Source organism: Diadema antillarum, unplaced genomic scaffold (assembly GCF_040938485.1).
Source record: "Diadema antillarum isolate AM-2024a unplaced genomic scaffold, OU_Dant_1.0 scf00000226, whole genome shotgun sequence".
Lineage (NCBI taxonomy): Eukaryota > Metazoa > Echinodermata > Echinoidea > Diadematoida > Diadematidae > Diadema > Diadema antillarum.
Genome location: NW_027271115.1, coordinates 3,153,384 through 3,166,113, shown reverse-complemented (window position 1 = coordinate 3,166,113; position 12,730 = coordinate 3,153,384). Strand labels below are relative to the sequence as shown.

At 39.2% G+C, this 12,730-nt stretch overlaps 1 protein-coding gene across 1 annotated transcript; it reads right to left on the bottom strand.

Annotated features, from left to right (window-relative positions):
• Positions 1-488: 488 nt before the first annotated feature.
• On the bottom strand, positions 489-12,401 carry LOC139724745 (SUMO-conjugating enzyme UBC9-B). The gene is made up of 8 exons (XM_071635868.1): positions 12,287-12,401; positions 9,940-10,044; positions 9,272-9,335; positions 7,916-7,935; positions 7,368-7,440; positions 6,421-6,530; positions 5,552-5,631; positions 489-3,650 (listed from the first exon to the last, which is right to left on the bottom strand). The coding sequence occupies exons 2-8, from the start codon at positions 10,003-10,005 to the stop codon at positions 3,554-3,556; spliced, it is 510 nt and encodes a 169-aa protein (XP_071491969.1). The 5' UTR covers positions 10,006-10,044; positions 12,287-12,401; the 3' UTR covers positions 489-3,553.
• Between the last annotated feature and the right edge of the window lie 329 nt (positions 12,402-12,730).

Here is a 12,730-nt window from a genome sequence, read left to right as displayed (position 1 = left end):
TTATGCATAGACATACTTTGCCGAAAATATAACTTTATAGAGCAGGCACTACATATCCAGTGATTCTCCCACCCCACCCCCCCCCCCCCAAAAAAAAAAAAAATCTATAAATTGATTGAAAATTCTTTGTTATTTTGTTTTTAAAAGGTCATTATTGTCAAGGCCAAACATATATATATATATATATTTTTTTTTTTTTTTTTTTTTTTGGCAGGGATGCCCTCTAAACCTGACAAGCTACACTCTTGAGCATCATGGAAGAATAACTTACATTTCCAAGGATCACTGGTTGAATGATGCCTATTTGTTTAATCAGCCATAAAGTGATTATCCAATGCAACACATCCAATACACACAGAAGCCGTCATGGGTAAAACACATTCCAAAAGAAACATGATGACTGCGAACAGCCGTGATAGACACAAACATTCAATTTACACAGAACAAATAATTTACAGACAAATTTAATCCTGTATCACTAGGGCTGGAAAAATATGTCACGATGAACAGGAAATACACAGAAATTCAAATACTGGTCTGAATTTTGTGTTCACTAGCAGGGAATTTGAGGCCAGATCAAGCATATACAGTTAAATGTACCAACTGTAAATTTCATAGAAACACTGGAAGTTTTTCAACAAATACATAATTTCTTACAATTCTAGACAGATTCCTTGATGTTTTTACTGAAAAAAATACAAAACAGAAGTAAAGAACGCCAATATACCCCTCCCTCATAATCTCCCCAAAAAAGTTAATGTGGGTCTCTACATGGTAGAAACACACTGGCCAATGACACAGCACACTGTACAAGTGGCTAAAAAATGGATATAGTATATTCCATCTACTTACATAATCCTTTTTTTTTCTGTTTTTGTATTGCAAAGTTTTGAGACTAAAAGTTGGCATATTAGTGCTTCACTAGACAAAGGAGTGTAGGTATTTTGAATGGGCAGAGTATGTGAGACAGGCATTCAAATCACACTTATACTTACATACAAAGTGTAGTATACAGTTTTGACCATTCATTGTACATGTGTAACTGTCATTTCAAAATAGGTCTCTTCTACAAATGTTCTACACATTGGTGAAAGCATGCAGTCCTGATGTTCTATCATGGCATACACTTGTATCCTTCATAGCTCACTTTTGCTTGATTTTTCAGTGTTCAAAGACAAGCTGCTCTAACTGTTCTGAGGATGGGATATTGATGATTTACACCAACATGTCCAGCATTCATGAACTTGTAAGATTTCAAGAGACCTCTGGCGACAGTGTAGACTTAAAAGTCACTTTCAAGAAGTATTGAACACAAGTACATCAATTGAATGAATGCAGTCAAATAAAGGTAACAATATGAGAATTCTTATGAAAAAAAAAATTACAAGTACAGTTGTCATGAGTAGTTATTGGTCAATGAGTCTGTTTGTTTTTTTTTGTTTTGTTTTTTTAAACATGGGTGTTTTCTGGCCATTTCGAGATTGCCTCTTTATTTTTGGACTGCACTGTACCTTGTGTTGTTGCTTCATCTGTTGTACCATAACTCCTACTAATTAACCATCAAGATAATATATCTTTGCAGGTGGCCACAGACTATCTACCTCAAGCAGTATGATAAATAAATTGATTCTTGTGGAAATGTGTCTACACTGAATGACATTTTGCATACACAACAAAATGGTGTCACAACCTTGAGGCCTGTTTAAACATTCCATGAAGCCAGAGGGATAATATGAATGATGGCTGACCGAGTCCAAACTGTCACATTTTCTTTTACTCTGCCAAAATTCGAATATCATCTCCAGTACTGGTATCACACTTGCTCTCTTTCTACCTCTCTCGCTGTCTATAACTGCTCAGCTCTAAATTTCACTTTTGCAGTGCTTTTGTCGGTGAATATTCATCCATATAGCCACACTATGCTGTGGTTTTAACCCCAGTCACTTCTACTCATCAAATGTGCACATAGTGTAAAAGGACACGATTTGCAAATGGTTATTCTTTAAGATATGTGACACACAAAACAACCCAAACATATATTAGTGTATGAAATTGAAAGAAACATGATATTGTACAAATAATTCGATAGAAACTAAACATACACAAGACTACCTCAGAGACACAATCACACTGTCCAATGAGAGTCACTACAACTGAGATTGGCATTGAATCTAGCAACTGCATGACATGCCCGTTCACAAGGGATAAATGCTGATTGACGTATCTGCAGATAAAGATTCGCAGCCTTCCGACAGATTCAGCAAAACAGAGACAGAGGTGGCATGGTCTACTTGTATCAGAGTGCTGCAGTCCCTGACAATGTGTAACAATCCAAAGCTTGTCCTCTCATAGGTTCTCAATGGCCTTTATAAACAAGGAGCACGTTCATACTTGCGAAAGAGGAGTGATTAAAGCAGGACACCATATTTGTATAATTACATAAGCGATCTTGTATAAATGTGCATGTATAAGTCAGTAATGGAGAGCTAAATATGAGTGCTCCCTCTGTCCAAAATCACACAGAGGGGGTACTCTGGTAGCACAGGAATGACTCTGACTACTTTATAAAACTGTTATTTTCGCGAAGATTTAATTTTCAAGAATTTCGCGAATCACCGTCGGTCCGCGAATTTAACAACACGCAAAAATGTCACTGTGCGCCTCCAAATGTTAATTCGCGAAAATTTCAGTACGCGAAAATAACAGCTTATACAGTATTATCTCTTGACGAGGAACTGGTCTTATACCATAAAGTCTACTGACACTCCTACGGCAACAAGCCTATTGGTGATACAAATTGTTGAGATTGAAGGACAAACATTAATCACACGGGAGAGGCCATGCTGCTTCAATAAATCCTGCCCTTTAGTGATGAGAGAACTGCCATTTCGGGAGTGTGAATATGGTGAACAGCCAACCATGTGACTTCAAGCCATTTCTGCAAGTGTGAAGGGTGGGTCTACAGCCCCCCAAATCTCACAACAGCACTTGAATTGGATAAAACCTCATGAAGTTTACACAACTATTTGACAACAATACATGCATAATACTACAACTTACCAACTTACTTTAATTCTGGGGACAACAAAAGCATACTAGGCTTTGGTTAAACTGGAATAAATACACTCCTTTCTCATCATTTTCCTCTCTCTCTCTGTTTTTTTCCCCCACCATTTCTTGGAACAAAGAAGCGTAAAATACGAAACATAGGTTGTGATGAAACGCAGACTGAAAAGGACAAGGTAGGCGACTGGACAAAGTTGCAAACTACAAACTGTGCAATGGCTATCAAAACTCCACAAGCTTTTTGGCGGTGACACAGCTGGTAGGATTCTCCCCTCTCGCACAGTCGGCATCTCCATTGCCACTGCCAAAAACTTGAGGCAGAAGTTTGATTGGTTGCTCTTCCTCACCAGGTCTTTTGTTCACGTTAAGAGTCAGGTGCACTGGTGAATTACGCCACCATTCAAGAGTACAGAGTCTGTTTCTTTCTCTGGAAAAGAGGCGGGGAGTCTCGTGGCCCATGTGCAGTCCCCCACCGCGTCAGCAAGGTCTATGCCTTGGTGCTTTGTTGTTGGTAAAACTCGCCTCCTGGGGCAAACTTCTGCGCTTGCTCTTTCACCTTCCTCTCATATTGCATCCGGTTTTGTCTGAAAGAGAGATGAATGCGTAACACTTGATTACTACTCCTGGTTTAATTTTCAAGAGCATCACGTACAGATTTTCTCACAAATTGCTACTAGCTCTGTTAATTTCATGGTCGCAAAGGTATGGTAATCGTTACTTCACCTTTCACAAAATGAATAAGAACAAGTAACAAGAGGCAAATCTATTATTGGATGTTTTTACTCAGTGATTCCCTGTACATAGACAAGTAGTGTGTTCTGCATTTGGGGTAAAGGGTGATGCACTAGCGTGATGTTACGCCCCAGACATGGCTTCATGTCATGGCTCATGCAGCATGCTAGAGATATACTGCATGCAATCTACTGTTAGCATGGCTTCATTTTTCTTTAGAAAGGATTTTTTTTTTGCGTTTTTTTTTTTGCACGTTTTTACATGCATGCATCGTATTTTCACACTTCAGAGGCATCATGAAAATACAAGGCAATCGCCAAATTGTGTCTCTCCCATTCGCGTACAAGGAATTAATATCTTTTATAACTCCCAGAAGTTAATTGACCTGCTTATGACCTTTGACCTTGTGGTGACCTTCAACACCCTAAGGGACATTTACCATCCAAGTTTGGTCACAAACGGACAAAGGGATCAAAAGTAATGAGCCATAATCGAAACGCGCCATAAAAACTTAACATTGGGCCCTAAAATTTGTTGACCCCTTTCTGTGACCTTTGACCTTGTGATGACCTTTAACTTCCCAAGGGACATCTTCCATCCAAGTTTGGTCACAAACGGACATAGGGATCAAAGGTTATGAGCCACAATCAAAACGCGCCCTAAAAACATAACATTGGGCCCTAAAAGTTTGTTGACCCCTGTCTGTGACCTTTGACCTTGTGACGACCTTCACCTCCCCAAGGGACATCTTCCATCCAAGTTTGGTCACAAACGGACAAAGGGATCAAAAGTTATGAGCCATAAACGAAATGCGCCCTAAAAACTTAACATTGGGCCCTAAAAGTTTGTTGACTCCTGTCTGTAACCTTTGACCTTGTGGTTACCTTCAACTTCCCAAGAGACATCTACCATCACCCAAGTTTGATTGCCATTGTAGCAACATGTGCTGAGTTACGTGTGATAAGAGAGTCTTGCAAGTAAACTTTAACATATGACCTCAAATGACCTTTGACCTTATCATGTGACCTCTTACTGCACCATAACATGAAGGTACCCCCAGTGCATCCATCACCCAAGTTTGATTGCCATTGTAGCAACATGTGTCGAGTTAAATGTGATAAGAGAGTCTTGCAAGTAAACTTTAACGTATGACCTCAAATGACCTTTGACCTTATCCTGTGACCTCCAACGGCACCATAACATGAAGGTAGGTACCCCCAGTGCATCTATGACCCAAGTTAGGTTGTAATCCAAGCAACTTATGTGAAGTTATTTGTCAAAAGAGAGTCTTGCAGGTAAACTTTAACATAGAAAAGAGAGTCTTGCACATACTCTTTAATATATGACCTCAAATGACCTTTGACATCATCACATGACCTCTGACAACACCATAACATGAAGATACCCCTAGTGCTTCTATCACCCAAGTGTGGCTGCCATTGCTGTAACAGCTGCCAAGTTACGCATCATAAGAGAGTCTTGCAGGTAAACTTTAACATTTGTGACGGACGACGGACGGACGCCATTTGGATCCCTTAGTCTCGCCTTCACCTCCGGTGGGCGAGACAAAAAACCACTGCGAAAATTTCTGCTCATACAGTAACCATCCTGTATGTCGTCAACAAAAAAAAGCTTTGCCCCCACACAATATCATTCACAACTCGACACCAACTGCAAACAAATGTTGTTGTTGTTTTTTTGTCCAAAGGCATGCGAACATTGCCCTCTCTGGTGTATCCAAAGAATCACTTACTGGTATATTGTGTATGCTTCCGCCTGAGCTGGGTCATTGATGTTGGGGTCATTTAGTAAGTCCTGGATACCCAACAGAATCTGTCAGATAGGAAACCAAAGTTCAGCATGACATGCCAAGAATATTCACAGTGCCTGCAGAGATGTATCCTTCATAAGCTTCATATACAAATTTCTCTCCAAATAACCTACAAAGTGCCACCAAATCCATACGCTCAAACTTCTCTGCATGGATGGGAAATTCACTGAAATAATTAGTTTCTCAAATTTCCAAGACTACCAGAAGAACCATTTATTGCCTCACTTTTACATCCCAATAGTTGATGTTTATCATGTTATAACATTTTTTTTTTTCAGTTTTCGAAGCTCTGAGAGATGAAGCAGTGTACAGTTTAAGCATTCAAACATGACTTGAGATAAGTTTTATAACTGCATACATTTCATAATTCTGTGTCTGTTCTGCTGAAAACAAATGATGCAACAGCTGATTTTCCCCAAAAATTTCACATTTGATGTGAAAAAAGAATGACATGTAAAAAATATACACATAAATATGTTTTCTTTTTCTTTTTTTTCTCTCTCTCTGAACATCTTGAGCAGTCTCAAAGTGTCATTTCAGATCAAACGAAATATGGGAGATACAGCGAATACATGGTTAATTGAGCACTTATTCTAAAAGTAAGAACAAACATACAGTAAAAACCATGGGTATTTCTATGTGCACATTGGCAGACCTACAGGGGATCTCCTAACATGAAAATATTCACAATATGCTCATTTAAGAAATAACGCTCAAAATGATCACTCGCTTGTAATTCACCAACTTTTAAGGAAGTAAATTTCTGCACAGATAGGGCTTTTGCTCCATACCTGTTTGATTGTGACGGCCGGTCTCCAATCCTTGTCCTCGTCCAAGAGCGACAGACAGACAGTGCCAGACGGATACACGTTGGGATGGAACAGGGGAGGCTCGAATTTACCTGCAGGGGAGATGGGGAGACATGCTTCTGATAAGACTGAATGGTGCCACAGATGGCCATTACTATTTACTTTGGTGGAGTAAAAGGAAATCTGCATCCCATGCTCTTGCTCAATGTGCCCAACGTAAAATGCATCAAGGTATAGCACTGTCTCAAGTTGAGCCAACGGGACTCCCTCTGATATCAATAGCTGTAAATTTTGAGGAATTATTCATATTCTTTCATTCTAATTTTAATCATTCATGCTTATGGGCAGCCAAACAAATTCTAAATATCCTATTGTGTGGTTTTTGTTTTTTTTTCAAGCACAAACCTTGATATAGCAATAGATGATCATGACACTGGGCAGGGACCCCTATACTTTTGATAGGCAACTGCTAATTCCTTTTAACCTGCATGACAGGAAGTTTTACTGCAAGTAGATTTGTACCACATTGACTGCCTCCAGAATTAAACAACTTCCTCTTAGAGTAAAAGCATCTTTTCACTAGTATTCACAAAGAGGTAAAACGAATTTCAATACTTGTTAAAGGTGGTACATCTGTATCTCACTGAGTGGCAAATGTTTGCAAACGTACCAAATTTCAGGTTTTATCAGGGTTTGTATGCACTTGCAATGAAATTCATACAGAGTTTTCATTAATGCAAACAATTGTTCTTGTCAAAAGAAAATTTGTAACATGTTCCAAATTTCTTCGTGACAAGAAAAACTGTTTGCAGCAATGAAAACCCTTCGTGAATTTATGAACGCTGATGAAACCAAAAATTTGCTAAAATTTGCTTTGTTCGCAAACATTGCAGTGAGATACCCCCTCCATGCTTTAATCAAGAACTCACATTTAGGAGGTGTTGTTGGGTAATCATCTTTGAAGATCATCCGAAGACGGTAAAGACCCTCTTCCCATGGTGTCTACAGCATGAAAGAAATATATTGAAATTCACACATTTAGTCCATGGCAATTATCTGGCACATCACAAGTAAATTTTGTTCCGGGCCATGTGGTCTGATAATGGTTACAGTTTTTGAAGGATCTACAAGACAAGAAAAATGTTTCTAATTTTGCTGCCCCTTTCATTCCAGTTACAGAAATTTGCACTTGCCTAAAAGTACTGTAACTGTTGTTACATGTCAAATCTAACTTTGGATCACCATTCTGAACACAGAATTGTGTCCTGTGGCCGATGACAATCATTTTCAATGTCTCAGAAGAGGGGGATAACCATGGAAAAGAAAACCAACTTGTTCTGCATTTGACTAAAATATTATGGCAGTGTCCTTCACTACAATTAAATATTCAATATGACTGTAAATTCCCCTTTCAGAGTAGAATATCATAACGAAATCCCTCGTACTAATGAAATAAATCAAAATATCTAATACTTACATTTGTTTTTCCTGGAATTGCTGAAAAAAAAAACACACAACAGAGAGGAGAAAGAAAATTATACACATTCAAAATCTAGCACAATTTCCTTGTGATGCTCAAACAAAAATATCTATATCAAGTGGATATCTTTTAGCAGTCATCTCATGTGTTTGGAGAAGAAAAGTTTTAGATGAAGAGAAAACAACTATTACATACAACAAATGTCTAGCATTAAGAGTAAACAGCATTGATTCCTACTGTCATCACTTGCACATTAGTTCAGGTACAGATATTTCAAGCATGATAATTTTCATTTTTTGGGGCAATTATTTGTATAGGGCCCCATTTCTCTCTCTCTTCTTTCGATCTTTAAAATAACAACAACAACATAATTTTCATTTCTTTCTCTCTCACCATAAATATCAATATTCATTTTTGATATTTCCTTTTATTTCACAGACAGCATGATATAATCAGTCATGACTGCTGTTTTGTTAGAAGAGGCAGCCAGGCTTTAAAACAAAGTGCCAATATCAAGTCAAACTGCAAACACGTGATATAAAATGAGCTACTTTCATCAAGTGCTATGCTCTACAGAGAGTAAGTATACAGTAGATTAGGATTATGGTGACCACTTTCTTCATCAGCGTTCTGTCTCTTGTTAATTCTTGTATACTGTAAAACTGGAAACTTTCACCCATTTCATGCAACCAGACACTAGAGCAAAAAACAAAACAAAAAAACCTTTGCTTGCTATAGATGTACTACTACATGTATGTAATATCTTGATCCCCAGAATTAAAAACATGCGAAATTCATTGTACTTGGGTGAGCATGAAAATACTTACTTTTACAGTATTCTGAACATGCAAGCTAGCCCATTTTAGTTTCTATCTTTATTTGTCCATTCAAAAATTTTCTTTGCCTGTCTCTGCAAAGGCATCCATTGGCTATGTTAGATACACATGATCAATTCAAAAGCAGCTTTTGCTGCATCCATTCTCTCTTTACTCTATGCTGGTGTTGATACGATACAGTGCACTCCCGTTATAACGAACACGGTTATAATGAAATTCCGGTTACAACGAAGTAAAAATTCAGGCTACAAAGTTAACCCCACTTTGTTCACGATTGTTTATTTGTTTGGTTATAACGAAATTTTGATACAATAACAAAAAAATTCTGGTCCCGAGGACTTCGTTATAACGGGAGTCCACTGTACAATGTTGTCAGAAGCGCATCTGGTCTCTGACCATTACTTTTGAGGAAAGAAGGAACAAAGTGACATCCACATGTAGCATGTCATGCCTCTTTGGGTGAGTTGTGCTATTAGCACCACTGCACTGTGCAAATATGTACTGTACTACATCTTACCACATTCCCAGTTCATTAGATTTAATGTGCCATCTGCATTCTTGGTTGGTTTAGCTACAAAACCCTGGAGAAATATGAACAAGAACAAAGACATCAATTACTTTCTACACAGTTGATACAGCTTTGAGGTTCGTCTATAACAGGAGATTTGGACAACACGTTATTCCTGATTTTATTGTTACAAATCAATGGGCTTGACAACTAAACAGGTCAATTATGTTTGAAGCAAATATTTCCTTCTATATCTCCATTCATTTCTCTTAATATCCAAATCACAGACCAATATCCTTCCATCAGGAAATCAGATTTGTAGATTTGTAGAATGGAAGGAAAGACAGTACTAGAGGCCTGCCAACACTAAAACAACACAATTGTAACCAACTTCATGTGTTCACTCCCTTCGCCCTCCCCCCCCCCCCCCTAAATGTCATCTGAAGTTTGCCCTGACGACCAAAAGTACATGAAGTAGTTTTTAAACAGTGAAAGTCACCAGGAACTGTTTGTCAATCAGAGATGGATTACATGGATGACCATAGGGTACAGTAAATGGATTGCTTGCTAACATTACCACAGACACTGCTAAAGTGTATTCTCCTGTTTCTACAATAATACAATGTACATGTACCTCAGAACAAAGGCAGAGAAACATAAACACAGAAAACACTCACAAATGGATGATCTTTCCTCCATGCTTTCCTCTCTTCTGACAATCTTGTGATTGCGATCCCAGACATTTTAGGCAGAGTTGAAGTCACAAAATCTTGCACTAGGTTCTACATGAAGAAGAAGTAGTAGAAGAAGAAGAAGAAGAAGAAGAAGAAGGAGAAAAAAGAGAGGAATGTAATTATGAAATTAATCGAAAGTGGAATAAGCGCTATGCACACACTGAAAGAACAATTCAAAGATTTAGAGCTTACTGCACCTCTCGGGCTCTATTTAGGGTCTACATATGTTTGTTTCTTGGGTACCTATAATGTACTGTACATGTACACTGTAGACTGGCAAATTGTTCCTTGTGTCATTCGACGGGTGCATTGTAAGGCTAAAGTAAAGAGTTGGCTTCTCGCAGATTGACAATGGACAAGCATTACCCTATAGACACAATAAAAGAAGTGGATTACCAGTGTATGCTTTATGAATAAGCTGGACATCTGACAGAAATGGCACACGCACATGCTACCCAATCAAGACCCATATCCATTAAAAAAACCTGCACCAAGATTTCACCTCCCGTGCCAAAATTCGACCGCATGTAAAAGCGTTAAGCATACACTGTCTGGGACAGTAGGTTTCTTCATGTGGTCTGTATCTGGTCATCAGGGATATGTTCCGCGGAGACTTCGTCTGGCTTCACGGATCCCCTCATATGGAGGAAAGCCGATACACTAAAAAAAATGATAAAGATAAAGACTCCTCCTGACAAACAGATTTTTCTGTTTAGTCTTTGACCTGATCTAAAATTATAAATACAATAATATTACAATGCAACATCAATGTCAATGATCCAATGTAAAGTTTACGCAATAATTTTACATTACCAGCACGGCAGCAGCACCTCTAGCACGAAGTCTACATAAAAAGCGGACTAGAAAGTTAACCAATTTAGAAGTTTATTAGTGGAAAATTGAGCAAAGAAAATGGGATTCCATTGGGATTCGAACCCGAGACCTCTGGATGCTAGCCCGGTGCTCTACCGACTGAGCTATAGAAAGCCCTAGTTCAGTGTTCGTCCCAGAATTCACGTTCTAACAATTAGACTATGCATTGTGACACTCACACTGCAAATTCCTAACGTTAGGGAGGTAGACACTCTTTTCCCTGAGCTGAGTGATGAAAGAAGCTGACTATTCCCACAGTAGCGATCACAATCATATCATATCATATCGTCATATCATCATATCATATCATATATCATATCAGCAAAATTCTTAAGAAAGCCCAAAATGTGCAGAATGTCATCCGCAGGAACTTATGGAATTGTGACATGAAAGTGAAATCTGCTACATATCTGGCTCTAGTGAGACCCATACTCGAATACGCATCATCCATCTGGGACCCTACAACTAAACACTCCATCAACTCTCGAGAGAGAATCCAACGGCAAGCAGCCAGATTCTGCACGAACACCTATAACGTTACCAGGGAAGAGGGATCTGTTACAAGGGCATTATCTGAGTTGGGCTGGGAATCGCTCCAGACAAGGAGGAGAAAGCATCAGAGGCTTTGCATGTTGTACAAAATGAAAAACGGTCTAGTCAATGTCCCCCTGTATAATTACGTTCAACCCAACGCACGTGACACCAGAGTAACAATCAAAAATTCATCCAACCACGACACAGAGCTAACCTACAGTTTTCTGGGATTCCTTCTTCATAACGACTGTTAAAGACTGGAACCAACTCCCAACGCAACGCAGTGGTTCAATGTCCATCATTGTCCCTGTTCAAGCAAAATCTGATGCAATTTCAATAGTCGCGCTCTGTCCACACGTAGTGCTCCTCTACAAGTTAGCGTGGATGTGTCTTCCTGGACATTTTGCTGACTAAACCATACAGATACAGATTAGCTAGAGTTCTATGTATGACTATTATAACTAACTGTTAGAATTTAAGCCAGTAAAATTATTCACAACTGTGTGAAGGAGCGCCCCGGGGTTAGAATATCGGTAAATTACGTGACTAGGACCCAGGCAAACCAAATGAATCAGAGAGGGTTTAAAAGAGGGTCGTGAGGGTACTGAGCACAGCATAGTAATGAAAGTAATAATTATGCTGGCGCAGCAGAACACATCACACCAACCGGCCAAGCAGAGTGAGATCGAGGGCGCATACGAGTTGCGACCATGATTGCACTGCACTGCGCTTACGATACCCATCCGTGCATGCATCTGAGAGGAGCCGACGATTGCTGCCAACAAAACGTGCACGTTACACCCTTCACTCGGAAGGGGTTTAATTCACTCCATTCGTAAAACATGAACGAGATTATGTGACACAAGATTAACAAGGCCCTTACCTGTAAATACAAATACACTTTCGGAGACAAAAATACAAACTTCCGAACACGCTCCGATGTTTTCCAAATACAGTGTATGATTGATTGATGCGACGTCGAGTACGGGTACGATCGAGCAGTGAAAAAACGCGCCTGTATTATGTACGTACGGTGTACTAGTGTGTCAGTGCGTAGTATGTACAGCATGCATACAGAGTGAATGTGTGTAATACAAAATAGCGTGTGCGGCCTATGTAAGCATGGGATTCGCTTCAATCCCCACGATCACGTACTAAATTGAACGAAGAGGGAAAATGACAAGGTCACGTGATGTATTTGCTGCAAAGTCGAACTGTCTGCCAAATTGAGAGTAGCTTCACCAACTACAGAGGGCGGCTTACTAGTATTTTTAACAGCACCCGACGCTGGGAAAAACATAAACTGGACAGAGAATAAAGGAAAAGG